An 18,082-nucleotide genomic window follows, 5' to 3' on the forward strand; every position below is an offset into this window, starting at 1 on the left:
CCTTATAATGGGCCAAGTCCTGGAAATTCCCTGGTGGTCTAGTGGTTAGGATTCCACACTTCCACTGCCAAAGGCACGGGTATGATCCCTGGTTGGGCAACTAAGATCCTCCAAGCTGAGTGACGTGGACGAAAATAAATAAATAAAAATTAAAAAACAAATGGGCCAAGCACTGCCCTTCTCACGGGATGAGGAACTAGAAACTGTGAGATGCAACTGAAGTGCTTGGCAATGGCAGGTGGGGCCCAGGGCCTCAGGGAGGTTAGGATGGCGGGAACTGAAGGACTTGGGGGTTCAGGCATCGCTGGGCCAGGGCTTCTCAGGGCCACTCTAGGGCCGACCAAGGAGGGGCCACCAAGACTAAGGTTCCCATCAGTCCTTGGAAGGCCCCCACACCATGGGCCTCCACAGATAATGGCAGGGGCAGGAGGAGGGGAAGTACTTCTGCCCAGGAGAGGATTAATAATTTATTTATGACATTTAACAAAACCCAGACATCACCTCATTGGCGTCTCATCAAAGAGTCAGTCCTGAGCACCACGGGCAGGCAGCAGGAGGGGGGAAGAGGGCAGGCTTTTACCCTAAGGGACTGGGGCCCGGAAAGAGTGAGGAGGGAGGAGGGCGTGGGCCCAGAGCACTGCCAGGGAGGAGGAGGAAAGAGAGGCAGGAGGGAGGAGATGGGGGAGAGCCCTGGAGGGCCAGGGACACAAGAGGGACAGAGAGGGACAGCCAGACAGAGAGGAGCAAAGACTTAGGGAAGACAGACTTGGAAAACAGACAAAGGGACAAACAGGAGGACAAAGTGAGAAGACAAACAGGGAGAGGGAAATAAGGACAGAGCCAAAGTCAGAAAGTCTCCAAAGTTCTACCTGCAAAACCCCCAAAAGGTCAGACACTATGTAGTATGTTCAGTACTTGGCTCAGAGAAGGCATGCAAGAAATCTGTGTTGGGTGGGTGAGTGGATGGACAGACAGATGATGGGTGGATGGACAGATAGATGAATAGATGAATGGACCAATGGATGGGTGGATGGACTGGACAGATAAATAAATGAATGGGTGGATAGATGGATGGATGGATGGATTCAGTTCAGTTCAGTCACTCAGTCATGTCCGACTCTTTGTGACCCCATGGACTGCAGCACACCAGGATGGATGGATGGATGGATAAATGGATAAATGGATGGATGGAGGCTGGGTTGGATGGATGGATGGATGGATGGATGAGTGGGTATGATGGCTAGCCAGTGGGCGGTGGGTGTATATGGTTAGTTGGTTAGTTTTGTGGCTGGATGGGCAGATGTTCACAGGGTACGTACATGGGTGGTTGGATGAACAAGGGGGTGGATGACTGAATGAACTGATGAAATAATAGATCAATTGGGAATGAGGGGAGTCTCTCACAGGCCAAGCCACTGGGCAAAGCGTGCTGATCACTGTGCCCTCCTCCTCTCAGCAAAACGTATTAAATATGATCAGGCTCTGACCATTTCCCCAGTGGTGGGGGAACTGGTTAAGAAAATATAGACCTTTGGGAAACATGGCGCTCTCTCCCTCTTGGTCCCTGTGCCCACAGAAGCCTAGATGGGGCCCAGTCCTGTGGGTGTACAAGCCAGTCAAGTGCCAGAGTGGTCCTACTACCCGGCCAGGAGAGAAGCTGGGCTCACCAGCTCTAGGAAACCCACCCCTGCCCCCCGACTATGTGGGATGGAAGGGCTGGGCCTACCAGGCAGGGACTTCTGAGGAAAAGGCCTGGAGTGCCAAGCCCTCTTCTCCCTTCCTCCCTACCTCCCTCCAGCCCCTCAAGCCCAGGCTCCCCGCCCCCAGCTTACCAGATGAGGGTGTATGTCTTGGAAGCATTTCCTTGGGGAAGGCAGGCCAACTGCCCCCCTTGGATGGTGCTAATTATAAGCCACACTTCATGATAGGCACCTATCATGTGCTGGGCACTGTGACCTACATGTTCCACGTGCACCATCTCACCAGTCCTCATAATAACCCCTCTATGAGGTAGCTGGTGTCACAGTACCATTCCACAAGTGGGGACACTGAGGCAGAGGGACCAGGTGTCCTACCCAAGGTCAGGCCATGAACAAGCAGCAGAGGTGGAGCCACTGACTCTCTCGAGCCTTCTCGTGGACTAGCCCTCTGAATCCCCAAGAGACTCTGGCAGCCAGGGTCCCTGCACCCAAGAAGCAGGGAATGTGCGCCCAAGAAGCAGGGACCCTGCCCTCCTCCTCCAAGCCCCCCTCCTCCCTCCTCCTCACCCACTGGCCTCAATGCCAGAGAGCTGGCCTGGGCAAATCTGGGTGGCAAGAACACTGCTGAAGAGGGTGGAGACAGGCGGAGTGAGGAAAGTAGATGTGACAAGTACTGAGCCCACCACAGCAGATTGAAAACTTGGAGTGACAGCTCCCAGTACACCGGCTCCCACACCGGCAAACTGCCACATTCAGGGCCCATCCCTGCGGGCCATGGTCACCAGCTCAGGTTGAGAGTTGCAGAGAGGCCGAAGTGAAGGACAGGGGCCCGGGCAGCCAGCACTTCAGGAGAGACACCAGGCCTAGCCTGAGGCTGTCATCATATCCAGAGGTCAGGGTGACCCAGGGACCCCCCAGCCCTCAGACCCCAAGACTGTGCCCCTCTCTCCAGCACCCACAGTGCCAGGCACAGTGGGTAGTCACAGGGTCAACCTCAAGAGGGGAAGCCCACTGACACAAGTCAGCTGATGATAATATTCCAGGGAAATACTGTCAAGAAAATGACGCATTAAAACGGGCCTGGGAATTGAGAGAGGTGGGCCTACACTCAGCCAGGAGCTGGAGACCTGAGTAGCAGGAAGGATGCAGTCGTGAGCCAGGGAATATTGGGTCTGGCAGAGGTCACAGTCAATGTTCAGGGCAGGATGGAGCCTGGGGAGTTCCAGAAGAATCTAGAAGGCTAATACATGAGCAAGACGGTGGGAAGTGGCAATGGGTGTGGAGTAGAACAGGGGTTTTGCAATCAGTTCACGCCAGTGGGCTGGGGTCTGCTTTGTGTTTACAGAGGTGACCCTGGCTGCTGAGTGGAGTATGGTCAGTGAGGACTGGTTAGGAGGCTTTGCAGTCCCCAGGTAGAGGGGACAGTGGCTGGGACCAGGGACACAGAGAAGGGCTAGGAGCTCAGAAAGGCTCAGGACACCCTCTGAAGGTGTCTCCCTGGTGTCAAGCACCTGGTCTTGTGGAAGGCAGGGTAGTCTCTGTTTGGCAGGGCTTTGAGGGGCTTCCTAGAGACCCTGGGGCCAACCCTACCCCCCACACCTGCCTGGAGCAATGGATGCAAGCAGGAGGGAGACAAGGTGGCGGGCAGGTGACTCTGGCCAAGGCCCAAGCCCTCTGGCCCTAAAGGAGTCAGCTGGGTGCCCATCAGCCTGAGGGCACTTCCCTGGCCTCCTCCTCTTCCCACTCTTGGAGCCCTGACATAACCAGAGAGATTCAAAGTGTATGGGACAGGGGGACAGAGGACCCCATCAGGGGGTTGGTGAAGTCCTGGAAATAAAGCTATTCAGGTACTCTCAGCTGTCCACTGCCCCCATCAATCAGTGCCACAAAGGGCCACGCCCCAAGTGCCATGCCCTGAGGAAGCCAGTAACCAGCTTTCCCTAAGCTAGCTTCCTGGATAGAAAACAGCCCTGGGTTTCAGTGCCTGTGCTGGGCCTCTGTGTTCCCTTCCAGGAAATGAGCCTAATTCCCTGGCCCCCAGGATGTAAGAGTCAACCTTGTCCAAGCAACTCCGCCCATGTGGGGCCACCTCATCCCCAATCCCCTCACCCCCAGCAGGCCCTTTGCAAACTTGGCCAAACTATCTGAGCAGGGTGAGGCTCCAGTCACCATGTCAAAGGAAGCCAACAAGTGGGGAAGGGTGAGGAGCCCCCCCAAGTGGGCGTGGCCATCTAGTGGGAATCCCCTCTAGGAAGAGACAACTGCCACCTGGATCCTCCCCTTCTCACCTCCTGCACGCAGGAGTTGAGGTGCCAATGTGCGGAATACTCTCACCCCTGGAGAAACGGCTCCAGGGGCCAAACAGCACACTCAAGGGCGAGGAAGGGCTCCCGCAGTTCCCACAAGTCCCCTGGGAGGCCAGAAGGGGCCGTGACTTGGTGTGGGGACGCTGAGATGTGACAGAGTCCTCTGGAAGGGAACGAAGACGGCCGGTCCACAGTGTGAGGCCCTGCCCAGCTGTGCCGTGAAGGGAACGTCCCAAACACACGGTGAGCAGTTAAGTAAGGAATGATCCTGCAAGGTTGCCCCTGACGCACAAACCCTGTTTTCTGCTGAATTCTGGAGAGGGATAGCAAAGGCTGGGGCGGTGGCCCTGGGAGTCAGGCCTGGAGCCAAAGCAGGGTGGGCTGGGAACGCCACTAGGCGGGCGACCTCGGGCTGGAGACGCCGGCCGGCGCTAGGGCGCGCCAGGACGACGCCGGCGGCCCGGGCAAAGTGCTCGGGAGCGGCGGTCGCGGCACCCGGCGGCCGGGAACCGGGAGCGGAGTCCGAGCCCGCGCGCCTCAGCCTGGAGCCTTCGTGGGCCCGGAGGGAAGTCGCCCCTGCCCGGGCGCTTGCCCGGTCCGCTAGTTCGTCCCGTCCTCCGCCCGCTCCAGGCCCCACCCAGCCCACCCAGGAACCGAGATAGGCCAGGTCCTGGTATCTGGTCCCGCCAGCACCCGCCGGTGCCCGCGAGGGCAAGGGTGCGCGGTGCGGGACGAAAGCGCGGGGTGCGCGGCTCCAGCAGCCGAGCGATTCCCGCCCCCTTCAAGGGCACGCGGGCTGACCCCCGCGGCTCCGCGCCCCCTCCCCGCTTCGGGCGCCCGGCGCAGGCCCCCGGGGGTCCTCCGCCCGCGCCGTGGCCAGGGTGGCCCCGATAGCACCCGCCCTTGGCGGCCCGCGCGCCGCACCCCGGCGCTCGCCCAGCCCCGCGCCCTTGGCCGCGCGGCGCCAGCAGGGCGGGAGCGCAGCCTGCAGCCCGGCGCCCCCTCCCGCGCGCCGCCAGCGCCGCCTGCGAGGTCCAGCCCCCGGGCCCAGCCGGTCCCCGCGCACCCCGCCGCCCCGGCCCCGAGCGCAGCCGGCGCCTTGCTCACCTGACATCTCGTCCTCGTTCTCCATCTCGTCCGCGAACAGCCGCGGCAGCTCCTCCTCGGTGCCCAGCGGGCCCCGCATGCCCGGCACGGGGGGGAGGGGAGGTGGGCGCCCCCCCCTCCCGCCGGGCGCGGTGCCAGCCTTAACCCGTGCGCTGCCGGACGGGCACGCGCGGCGGGCGAGGCGGCCTCGGCGAGAAGATGGCGGCCGCCTGCCCCCCCCCCCCCCCAAACCTCCACCCCCCCGTCTCGACCCCCTTCTTCTCGGCCGCCTTCTCCCAGATCCCCGCAAAGCCCGGGCTGCTCCGCCCACCGCGCCCCGAAGCCCGAGTCCCGCAGCCGGCCGAGGTAGCGGCGGCAGAGCCGGCGGCACGGCGGCACGGCGGGGGGGCGGCACACATGCCCGGATTGTGACGTCCAGTCTGGTTGCTGTGGCAACCCCATCCCATCGTTCCGGCAGCGCGACTAGTTAACAGCAGAGAACAAGTTGGGGGGACTAGTCCGGTGCCTCCGGGTGCGGGGTGGGGGACCCGGCACTCCGGCAGGGGGAGCCGTCGAGGCGCCCGCGCGCCGGGGGACCCGACGGCCAAGCGGGCAGCTGGGACTCGGGCGGGCCGGGCCCAGTGGAGGGAAGGGCCGGCCCGGGCGTACCCTAGGCAGGGCCCGCTGCCACCGCCGCCCCCGCCCGGGATGGGTCCCCAGGGGCGCAGGGGCAGGGTCCCCGGAGCAGCGGGCAGAGCTTCCTCACTGCTCACAAGAGCCTAGCCCCTGGTCGCCTAGCACCGAGCCAAACACGCTTCTACAACCCCCTTTCCAAAGAACATTCGAAGAAAAAAGCGTTCCGCACTTGGGGAAGGGCCGCTCTGGAGACAGCGGGTCTGACTCCTCCAGAAAAATCTGCAGGCTGGCTCCTCCCTCACTCCATCGCACCCCGCTCCCACCACCCACGTATCCCCTCCCAAAACGCCCCTCCTGGCCGGTCCGCTTTAAATAAATCCAGCCCCCCGGGGGTGAGGTGGAACCGCGTTCCCTGTGCCCAAAACTCCCGCTCAAAAGCGACACCTGTCGCGGAGTGGGAAGGAACCGCGCCGCCAGTCCTCGGTTGTTAAAGGTGAAGATGGAGGCCAAAGCCCTCGGGAGCAAGACTGGAATTTTAAATAAGCGCTGCCAGTCTTGGCTGCAGCAAGTCTTAAAGCTACTCTAAGAACGCAAAAGTTTCAGCGAAGGACAGGCTGGCCGGCTTTCTAATCCTGGAAGAACCCGGAACCCTCACCCCACCAGACATCTCTGCAGGAACCCACTGGAGACCCAGTGGCGCCAGGGACCCACAGGAACCACCTGACTTGGGAAGCCCAAAGCAGCTATGAGACAGTCTCCTCTCTGGCATCCACCTCTCTGGTCTTGGCTGAACACCTGCTTCCTCCAGGTGGACAGACACCAGTACCCATGCCACACTGGCATCACCAGGCAGGCTCACCCTTCCTGGGGCCTTTGAGGAGCCAGGAGAGTTGTGGGTGCTTGGCCAGGGCTCCCAGTGCAAGACCTCCTGAGGAGGTGGCCTGAAGATGATAGATGGCACAGGGAAGGCCGGAAAGATGTGTCCCACATTCTCCTCTCCCTTCCCATCTAATGAATTTCCAGTAAGCCTCAAACCAAAGCTCCTCCTCATTCATTCCTGGGCAAGGACAGGTCTGTCCAGCCTCCTGACAAAGTGCAGGGAGCTGGGAATACCATCTCCTGAATTGCTTTTAAACCACATTAGGAGAGATGTTGAATCCACCCTGGGCAGACACCCTGCCAGGGTCAAGGGACAGGCAGGGAGGAGGCGGGCTAAGAAAGCAAGGGCCCCTCCTGGTCTCCTGAAGCTGTATTTCACCTCCTGGGCACCTAGCTGAGGGAGCCTCAATCACAGATGCCTCAGCAGGCCTGCATTTTCCCCAGCAAGGCTGCCTTCCTCTTCCCAGACCTCCTGTCTTCCTGAAAATTAACCATCCAGGAGAAAACCCTAAAAACTGCCCACCCTTTCGGCACCAGCCCTGCCCCCAGCCCTTCCCAGATGGAGGAATTAGGTCAGGGCACCTCCACAGGTCCCCTGTCCCACTGTAGAGAAGCTGGGACCTACAGTATTTCCCGTCACCAGAAAGCCCCTCACCACACAGGAACCATTAACTGTGGCTCCAGTTCCCAAGATGAGGTTGAGAAAGTCAGATATCTTTCAACCAAGAAGAGTTCCAGCTGCTTAATTTGGCAAATCAGAGTCGAGATGTTCGTCAGTCATCATCCTCCACCGTAACTAGAGCAGCCCTTTCTGTTACTTGAGAAAAACCCGCACAGCAAAGAAGATCCAGCACAACCAAAAAAAAAGAATATATTGGCTCTGTCCAAGGTTACCAAGCAAAGGCCATGGTACTGCCAAATCTGTGGTTGTCTTGTCAGGGACCCACCTCCTAGGGGTGTGCCCCCTCACAGGAAAGGGTCAGCACAGGACCCTACATACAGCCTTGAGAAGTTTGGGAGCAAGTCAGAAGAGGGGCCAGGCAGCAAAAGGGAGACAAAAGCAGACTGCCAAAGCCAGTTTCCAGGCTCCCCTGAGCCTATCAGTGGCTGGAGGACCATTATCAACTTACGGGAGTGCAGCTCACCTTCCAAGATACCAAGTGAGCCCTAAAAATGCTGAGGTCTAAATGCCCCATTAATTTTGACCAATTGTCTTAAAATTAAGTATTTGACATGATCAAACTGTCCCACTTTCTCCATGTCTGTGACACGTTTCTGAACACCACAGCGCTAGGCACCACTGATTAGCTGCTGCTGCTGCTAAGTCGCTTCAGTCGTGTCCGACTCTGTGCAACCCCATAGACAGCAGCCCACCAGGCTCTCCCGTCCCTGGGATTCTCCAGGCAAGAACACTGGAGTGGGTTGCCATTTTCTTCTCCAATGCATGGAAGTGAAAAGTGAAAGTGAAGTCGCTCAGTCATGTCTGACTCTTAGCAACCCCATGGACTGCAGCCTACCAGGCTCCTCTGTCCATGGGATTTTCCAGGCAAGAGTACTGGAGTTGGGTGCCATTGCTTTCTCCACTGATTAGCTGGAACTCATCTATTTTAACACAAGGCTCCTCCTGAAATGCTGCAAGGATGACATGACTCAGAAAAACACAACTTCACCACTGAAGGAGTCACGGGGTGTGTGTGGGGGCTGGGGGTCCATAGGGGCCTTTGAAAGGAAAACAAAGTTAAAACTTTTGTTAAGAGATGGTATTGATCAAGCCAAGGGTGAAGTGGAGTTGGAGTCAGCTGAGAACAAGACTGTACCAACTTCCTACGTCACTACCTGCACGAACTTAAATCTCAGCTTCAAACTCTCCATGACCTAATCTTTTCCTGTGCCTTGATCAGGCAGGTGAGTCACGAGGCAAGAAAGATCAAAAGAAAATTGGTCTAAAATGCGACCCAGGCCCAGCTGGTATAATGGGTGCCAAGTAATTCAAGTTCACATCACATCCATCAGAAAAAGTCATGTGTTTGCCAAGTTATTTCTCTGGCTCTGGGTCTGAAGAAATTCTACATGGAGAGTTTGGTTATAGTACTCTCCAGAACCTGAGGCACAGCAATGTAACAAAGGTGAAGAAAGAGGGAATAAAATATACATGTTCTTATCAAACTTAATGAAGTTCAAGGTCATTGCTGGTACAGCAGGACAACCAATTTTTTTGTTGCTAAACAGATTAACATGCAGTCCTAAAAAAAAAAATCCTTGCACAATAATAGTAGCCATGTGTTAGCCACTTTAGTATGTGATCAGAAGTCAAAATACAAGAGTTAAAAAAGGCACAGAAAACCCAAGAAGTTTCCATTTTATTACAAATTTTAAATCCTGGGAATAGTTTAAAAGAAAAAACTTATATACTAATATCAGCCCAGGGATAATTTTTTACAATCAAACTAAGGTTTCTATAATGGAACATCAGTGCAACAAACAAGTACAATTTGCAAACCCAAGTCACAACCTTGCTAACAGAGTTAATAATCATAGTAAGGGACAGTACCAAAGAGCTTCAGTTAAATTTGAAAGAAATCCTGCCTTCTCTAGAACAGAATCATGCAAATAATTCTGCTTCAAGAAATTTGCATAGAAAGAAAATGGTACTTTACCACAAATGAAATTGCAAACCCTCAATGTTAAAGTCAACTCAAAAAACACCAAATGTTAACATTTCTAGCTATGCAACTAGCAAGAACGTAAGAATTGCAGGTGTGGAAATGAACCATAGGCAAGCTCTGGAAAACCATGAATTTGTTATGTCACCTTAAGACAATGCACTTTCCTGCAGAATGGTTTAGACTTAAGGAGGGCACCTTAAGGTATCAGGTCCTCTTCTCCCTCTTGATCCTATCAGCAAGTCACATCTTTACAATCTTGTTAATGACGTCGGATCTCTAGCCTCTACACACAGGGCAACAGAACCCATTGTGGGAATGGTATGGTGGGAACACTGCCTTCAATTTAGTCTGTAGAATGACATTAAGTCCAGCTGTGGCCTAAACGGCGTGAAGTTGACTATTCCCTGGGCATCTGGACACTTCTCTTCAGCCTGAGTAGTCTCCCAGGCCTTCCCCTTCACACCCAAACCCAAGAAGACTCCAGAGCTCTGGGCATCGAAGAATTCCAATCCTAACCCATGTATCTATCCCACAGATCCTCACCCACTTCTGGAATCTCCACTACGCCTCATCTCCAGCTCCCCCTGCTGGGGTCAGAATGACAGTTCGCTGCAGACTTGCAGAAACAATTATTTTACAAATTCCTATTGTGTAGACCTTTCCTTAATCCAACACCTGGGACTTTTAAAAGAGCCACTCCTCAGACCCTTTCCTGAGGGGGGACAGAATACAAGGCAACACTGAAGGACCACATTTTATTTCCATGGGAAGAAAAAGGGTTAGCATACATAGTAACCATGTGTATCAAGAGTAATTTATGATCACAAAATGAAGACAGAATCACAAAACTGCCCCAGAACCCTGCATTTTTTCGACACTGCCACTTTTCCAAAAGAGAACCTCAAAATCAAGTTCCTGGTTCTGCCTGCAGTGAATCGGGAGTTGCCACGTTTGTATTCCTCAGTCTTTGAGAGGTACCAAATGGAACTGACTCACCCTTTTTGTGTAAAATAGTAACTGACTCACCCCCAATCCCCACGCCCTCCTCCACCTGCTCAGTGTCACACAAGAGTCAGTTCCCTCGAAGGAGCCTTAGCTCTATTTTGCTATTTCTACCACAAGAATTGAAATCTTTAAGCAGAAAAAAAGTTTAAAAACAAGTGAGAGGCAGCCCAGGTGAAGCCTTTTTACTAAGATTTCCAATTTTGTTCAGTCCACACTGCAGAGATACAAGGAAAACCACCATTTCAGTTGATAAATTTTATTTAAGAACTTATACAAATATTCCAGATTGAGTTTTAATCCTCATCTTCCTCCTCTTCTTCATCTTGATTAATCTGGAAGTAACGCAATTCGTAACTTTCTTTGCTGTTAGCGACTACGCGTAACCAATCTCGTAGATTATTCTTCTTCAAATATTTTTTGGTAAGATATTTCAAATACCTGCAGAGAAAGAACACTTGAGAACTCCACTAGACACAAGACCTTCTGATATTCTGAAATACTGTAACTTTTATGAAACTTGTGCATTCAAAGTCACTACAATTCAAGGTATTTTCCCATGGTTCAAAAAATGGCAGTTGGGAAATACACCTAGTCACTGTTCTAATGAGAAAAACATCATCCACATTTCTTCTAACTAACCTGGCCATAAAAATGACAACAGATTAAGATGTGACCACTGTCATGAAACAAGAGCCATCACCTATAAAGTGGTTTGTAGTGACCACTGGGGAAAGAGATCAAGGTGGTCACTTGGAAGCTAAGCACACAATCTTAATATCTTTTATTGAGAAACTGCTGGGTTCCTAACAAGCTCCAAGTACTTCACCTCATTGACTAAAACCTCCTTTTGAGGTTGCTGGTTCCTGGGACCGCAGCTCAGGGCCTTGTCACATTCTCACTCCCATTTTGAGATGCCTATCTGCCAACCCCCCTCCCCACCCACCCACCGCTTAACTGCCCTGACTCGAGCTGTCCACTTAAGTACCTGGCCTTAGTCCACTTGCCCAGTGGCCACCTGAGCCTGCGTGAGCTAAGCCTCAACCCCAAACACTGTTATCAGGAAACCACTCACCTAAAGGCAACAATGGCTCTTATGCTCAACACAAAGCCCACAATCCTGCTCTCTCATCTATCTGCTTATGAGGCCCTGGGGTTTATCTATTCTGGCATCTTCCCAGAACCGTAAAGAGGGAATAGAAGGTTCAACAAACCCATCACTGGGCAAGTTAGTCTTTCTAGACCTCAGTGTCACCCTCTATAAAACAGGTCTCAAGATACTCACCATCTCTTCAGACTGGTACAAGGACTAAATGAGATGCACTGGCAAACTCTGGCATATTAGATGGGACCAAGTGTTAACAAACCGAGAAACCCGACCCCTCCCGGAAACAAACACTGTTCCACTGTTTTACTCACGTCAACCAAGCAATCTTCACAAAGATGTGAAGATCTCAGTTCAATTCTACCCACTTTTCCCTACATAAAAATAAAACAATTTGGTCGTTTCACCTACAAAGTATTCTCTTTTATTTCCATTTACTATTTCTACTATATTATATCCAGGTAAAGTGGGTTAATTCAAAAGTTTAGATGGCTTGAGTGTTTTCATAATAGAATATGGGGGTAAGCTCGGTTAAAACACAGAAGTTCAGAGATAAGTAAGGAATGTTCCACTGGTCCCTGGTGGTCCAGTGGTTAAGACTCCAAGCTTCCAGTGCAGGGGGCACGCATTTGATCCCTGGTCAAGAACTAGATCCTGGGTCAAGAACTGGATCCCACTTGGTGTGTCCAAAAGAACATTCTAGATTAGGAGCCCCTTGAATGTTTCAAGAAAACATAGTTCTAACAGATCAGGTTCTTTTCCTTCCCTACTTGGCAAACAAGAGAAAGTCTGTGAAAACTGAAGTGACACGTGTTAGGAGACATTCTCACACTAGGTTAGGAGATTTGGAAACAGACCACAGGCTCTTCCCCGCGAGCTCAGCGGAGGCTGGTGGGGGAGGTGTTAAGTACACCTTGGAGGCCCTTCGGTTATCCTGTCTCTCATGCCATCTAACTGCCTTCTGCACACGTGAAATAACTCAGCCAGGCAGAAGGGGAGTAATTCAGGGACTTCTCTGGCAGGCCAGTGGTTAGAACTCCATGCTTCCACTGCTGGGGGTCTAGGTTCAATTCCTGATCAGGGGACTAAGATTCCACAAGTCACACAGCCAGAAAAAAAAGGCAGTAATTCACTTAGCTTTAAAGTCATCTCTCTTTTTTTAATTTAAATTTTTTTTTAACACCAAAAACATTTTGTATCAGGATAGTCAATTAACAATGTTGTGATAGTTTCAGATGAATAGTGAAGGGACCCAGCCATTTACTGACTGATAGTTAAAAACATAAGCAAAGGGGGAATTCTCTGGTGGTTCAGTGGTTAGGACACAGCACTCTGACTGCCAAGGGTAAGGGTTCAACCCCTGGTCTGGGAACTAAGATCCTGCCAACCATGTGGTATGGACAAAAAAAATAAATAAGTGGGCCTACAGGAATTAAATGAGGTGGCTTCAGTCTAAACTGAGACTTCTGATCCTCATCTACTTCTGGTAGCATTTACAGGAAAAAAAGCCTAGTGTTGCTGCAGTCCACAGGGTCGAAAAGAGTGGGATACGACTTAGCAACTAAACAAAAGGGGAAAAAAAAAACCAGAATAAAAAATGAAAGCTCTTCAAAGTGATCTAGAGGCAAAGGCAGGCTCACTTTTAAGAATACAATCTAAGCAAGTCTGAGCATCTTTACTGCTGGAAATCCTTTAGCCCAAAGGTCCCCAAACCCCAGGCCTTGAGACTTGTCTGGTCCGAAGCCTGATAGGAAATGGGCCACAGAGCAGGATGTGAGCAGCGGGCCAGACATCGAAGTTCCCCATGGCTTGTATTACTGCCAGAACCATTCCCCCAGCCATGGAAAAACTGTCTTCCAGAAAACTGGTCCCTGGTGCCAAAAAGGCTGGGGACCACTGCTTTAGGCTGCGGAAAACAAAACTGCAGAAAGCTACCAAGAGCTGAATACTTTTAACTACCACAGTAACATTCGTTCATTCACCGCCCCTCACACTGGACACTGCTCAGAAGTTAACAGAGGCAACCACAAAGCAAATGACGTTGCAGGGAGCAACCTTCCTGGCCAGGGTGGGTGGGAACCTTAGCTGAGGACACGGACAAGTAACGCCTCCCCTTCCCATACCTTTTGGAAAAGGGCACCTCGGAAGTTACAGTAATCTTGCTCTTGCTTCTTTCAATTGTTACAACACCACCGCCCAGGTTGCCAGCTTTTCCATTCACCTTGATCCTCTCCTGAAGAAACTGCTCCTGTAGAAATCATCAAATGGACCAGACAGTGAGGAGACTAGTTCACCCACATCACCAGCAAAACACTTTTAAATTTTATTTGTCTTCTTCTGGTAAAGAATCCACCTGCAATGTGGGAGACCTGGGTTCAATCCCGGGGTTGGGAAGATCCTCTGGAGAAGGGAAAGGCTACCCACTCCAGTATTCTGGCCTAGAGAATTCCATGGACTGTATAGTCCATGGGGTCGCAAAAAGTTGGACATGACTGAACCACTTTCACATACCACTTATTTTTAATTTTTTGGCCACGCCACATGACATGCGGGATCTTAGTTCTCTGACCAGGGATTGAACCCACAACCCCTGCATTGGAAGCATACAGCCCTAACAACTGGACCATCCCAAAAGTCCCAAAATATTTTTTTATACTCCTATCTCTAAGCATATAGCTGGTTATACGTCCAGTTTCTGACTCTTGGGTCAAGGGTAAAGAGTAGACAGGAAACCTAGGCCCAAACTTACAACTGTAGATATAGGCAACCAAAATGGCAAGCAGCCTCTGAACCTAAGACATGTAAAGCACTGTCCTCAGTGTGATCAGAGAAAATAAATCTTCAACCAAGCAGAACAAAGACATACAGCAACCAGAGCAATTACACGTCTATCTGCTGAGGGGCCACGTGCACCAGCACTGAACAGCAGGAGGGACGCTGGCCCAGAAGCCCAGAGATGGACTCTGGGAAAATCCCAGAGGAAGCTGGGCTTTCACCTCTTGGACCAAAAAGGAGGACTTTTATGGTTTTCTTGATATTGCAATGACAGGAAGGCCCTTCAGCTCCCATCCCTACAGTCCTCCATTTAAAAACTCCAATCTGGGGACTTTCCTGCTGGTACTAGGACTCTGAGCTTCCATTGTAGGGAACATGGATTCAATCCCTGGTCAGGGAACTAAGATCCCAAATGCTGCACAACACAGCCAAAAAAAAAAAACCACCAATATACAACATGTTAACTGTCGACAGGAGGTGTGATGAGGTCAGAAATCTTGACTTTCATGTCTTAGACTAATAAACAACTCCTGTTTTGTATCCAAAGGAGGAACCTAAAAGGAAGACAGTCATATACACATATTGAGAGACAGTGGAGGGAATAATGGCAGAACAGGGCCATCAGACACAATGGGGAAGAAGCTACAAGTTAGGAGGGACAAGAGGCCCCAGAGAAAAGCAAGAAGACAGAAGGAACACGGAGCCACAGAGGGACCTCCTGCAGGCCAGGCCAGGGCCACGGCAGGCATCTACAAGAGGGCAGTCAACTACAGGCTACCCAGACACCATACTTTGTAAGTCGTGGCCACAGGCCAAGCTGCTAATTTTTTAATTTGAAAATTATTCTTGTTGTAATGACATTAATCTTGGCAATAGTTGACCTCTGGAGACTGAAGAGAAAATGTCAACTTACGGCTCTGCACAACAGTATGTCTGAACTCCCCCAAGCTCTGCTTGGCTATGGAGAGGAAAAGTGTAAAATGCCAAAACCAAGTTGCAGATTCCAAAATGTGGCAGTTGGGTTCATTTTTCTAGATTTAGGTGAAATAAAGGCGTATTTGGGGGATGGGGCCAACATGAGGGCAAAAAAATCAGTACAGAGCAAGGTCTGAAAAAATCCAAGCTACAATTACAAATCAGCAAGCAGGATATTTTCACATGAATACTGAAGCTCTGATGCTTAATACAACAGAAAGCTCAAGGAGATGCTGTCCTCTGTCCAAGGCCCCCGAACCAAGCATCAGGCCCAGGGCACAGGAAGCCCCTGGGCCCAATACGTCAGTGTCAGGGCCAAGCTTACACCTAAACACACCTAAGTGCAGAGGAGATGCTGGATCCAAGGAAGTTCACCTGATAAATTTTAAGTAAAATCTTTTTGGAAACCGAAGAAGAAAATGTGGCCCTTTGGCAGTGACTTGCTCCAGTGCATCTCCTTTACTCTTAACCACTGTCACAGCCCTGAGAAAGCAAGGCTTAGAACCAGAACCAGACAGAGATCCAGAGTCGAACCCAACAGCAAGAACTGCAGAGCAGCCTGAGCCTACAAACAAACAGGCTCCAGTATGTCTTCTCAGCAATATCCGAAAGGGTTCGCTACTGTCCAGGGTGGCATCAGCGGGGTAACTTACAAAATTGGCGGCATCCATGATTCCATCTTCTACAGGGTGGGTACAGTCCAGAGTGAATTTTAGGACTTGCTTCTTTTTTTTGCCCCCCTTCGCCACAAGCTTTTTCTAAGAAAAGGATACAAATGATAAGAGAGATAAAGCCATAACCAGGCAAAAACAAAAAAAAATTAACAGAAGTGTAAAGACCAGAGTTGTAAAAGTACACACAAATGCAAAAACCATGGGATTCTGTTCCCCTGCAAGGGTGCCAAGGATGGAGGATAGATAACAATCAAGATGCTGCTCTGGGGTCATGCCCTCTAGAAGAGGAAACTCATTACAGCACTCTTTTCCCATTTACACTTTCCAGCATCCCTAGTTTCTAGGGGAATAACAGAAGGTCTGTTAGCTTAAGAACTACAATAAAAGAAACGTTGCCTTTTATTCATTCTAAAATTTCCAAAATAAAGAAACACTTGCCTTCTTCCAGGATTAAGGCACAGGCATGAAAATGCCTTGCATACCTAAAACAGTTTTAATCTGAATTGAATACGTGTCCTAACTTTTTCGACTCAGGGGCAATCCAGTTGATCTGTTTTTTCCATTCGTCCTGTCTCATCTACTTTCTCAGGACAGTGACCAGAACCACACATCCTAGCAGCGCATCTAACCCCAAATGGAACAAGGGTCTAGCTAAAGATTCTAATTACAACAAGACTGTTGACAATTTCTGGTCTTTTGACTGATTTAATCTCTGAATGAGCACTTTCAAACCACCAGTTTAGCTACAAGGTTCCAGCTCCTTCATTCTCACAAAGATCCTTGTATAAATATTCTCCCTCTACAAATTCCAACTCCAATTAAAAAAAAAAAAAAAGCACTTGGACAACATACTTACCTGTAGTTGCAAGAACACATTTCACATCCTTTCCTGTCTCAAAGAACTTCACCTAAAACTTGTATTAACTGGATGAATTTTTCAAACACTTAGGCTTCAACAAAAGTCACTCATTCTTTTCCTTCCTAACATGTCTTCCTAGTAACAATCAAAGGGGCTGCTTTAAGCCCCGGAAACACACAATCAGCAAGAAGACCTGCCGGCAGGATATGGGCTCCATATCCCCCACACCATGGTTTTAAATCAAAAACATACAAATGCCTAAAAGCATTAAAGGCCCACCCAGGCAGAAAGCTGGAGATGAGGCCAAACTGTTAATAAAGGTGTCCCAACAAAGAAGGGTAGGGAAACTTTCTCCAAGTAACCTGGGAGGAGACCATCTGCAGCCAGTGACATGAGGGCGCCACACCGCCCAGGCTCAGCCTGGCCGACACAGAATCCAAATGGGCCCCCGCCGGACACCAGAAAGGGTCTGCAGAGCTGCGCCCTGAAGATCTAACTTTCTCCGGAGACGCGCAAGGGTCCTCTAGCCCAGGCCTCCTCGTGAGAACTGGCCAGCGAGCCCTCCGTTCGTGGACCCTGACACTGATCCCGAGTCCCGGAATAGGCTTTCCGGTTGCGCACGGTCCCCGAGAGTGGCAGGTCCCCTCCTTCCCCTCCCTCCGCCCAGGTAACCGGGCCCAGGCATCGGCTGCCTTACGCCGGCTCCAAGGTTCGCTGACCAGCCCAGGCTGCAATCTCAGTCCCCCAGCTCCCTGCTGACCACTGGCAAGAGCCCAAGCCCGAGCGGCGGCTTCCGAAAGCCCCAGATCTCCCCCTGGAGCCTCGGGCCGCGGCCTCCTCCGCCCACAACGTGCGGGGATCGGCGGCCACACTGGCTCACTCCTGCAGGCCTGCTAGCCAGGCCCGGGTAGGACGATGCTGAGCGCCGTCCGCCAAGAGCCAGGTAGGGGCCGGGCCGGTGAGGCCCACGTGCCTCCCCCAGAGCCGAGGCCTCACGCGGAGCCATACTAACCACAGGCGCCATGGCGGTAGCGGAGGCAGAAAGGGAGGTGAGCGAACTACGCAGACGCAAAGAGGCCGCAGCGCGCAGAGCACGCAGGGCTCAGGCCGTACTAATTTCTCTGCCACGCCCCTCGGACGCCACTGTCTTGCCCCGTTCTGTACTCTCGGGGAGCGATTGTTTTTACCTGAATGCAAAAACCCATCGTCTCACGCCCCTCCCACCCAGGATTGTAGTGGGAGGGAGGAAGCCGAGTAGCCTGTCCCACTGCGAAGGATTGGAGGGGGGAGCCTGACTAGACGAGCCCGAAGAGAAATAAAGGGGTTCGCTCTACTTTTGACAGTCTTTAAAAAAATGAATAAGGAGATTCAATAAACCGTCAATAACCAGGTAGTGGGATAGGAATCGAACCCACTAAC

At 51.7% G+C, this 18,082-nt stretch overlaps 2 protein-coding genes across 4 annotated transcripts in view; both read right to left on the minus strand.

Moving 5' to 3' along the window:
• The window catches only part of CHD5 (chromodomain helicase DNA binding protein 5), a 71,057-nt gene extending 65,478 nt beyond the window's left edge, over window positions 1-5,579 (minus strand). For 2 of the 3 annotated variants that reach the window (XM_044942908.2, XM_044942907.2), the window contains exon 1: window positions 5,114-5,578. In XM_044942908.2, coding sequence (XP_044798843.1) covers window positions 5,114-5,192 — 79 coding nt within the window. In that variant the 5' untranslated portion in view covers window positions 5,193-5,578. Of the gene's footprint in view, window positions 1-5,113 lie in introns of all 3 variants that reach the window. The other variant, XM_044942909.2, reaches the window with a different exon arrangement.
• Window positions 5,580-10,518: 4,939 nt separating this feature from the next.
• On the minus strand, window positions 10,519-17,821 carry RPL22 (ribosomal protein L22). The gene is made up of 4 exons (XM_006048878.3): window positions 17,676-17,821; window positions 15,784-15,888; window positions 13,504-13,628; window positions 10,519-10,716 (listed from the first exon to the last, which is right to left on the minus strand). Exons 1-4 carry the CDS (start codon window positions 17,685-17,687, stop codon window positions 10,572-10,574), a joined length of 387 nt encoding a protein of 128 aa, XP_006048940.1. The 5' UTR covers window positions 17,688-17,821; the 3' UTR covers window positions 10,519-10,571.
• Window positions 17,822-18,082: the final 261 nt, after the last annotated feature.

Source organism: Bubalus bubalis, chromosome 5 (genome assembly GCF_019923935.1).
Source record: "Bubalus bubalis isolate 160015118507 breed Murrah chromosome 5, NDDB_SH_1, whole genome shotgun sequence".
Lineage (NCBI taxonomy): Eukaryota > Metazoa > Chordata > Mammalia > Artiodactyla > Bovidae > Bubalus > Bubalus bubalis.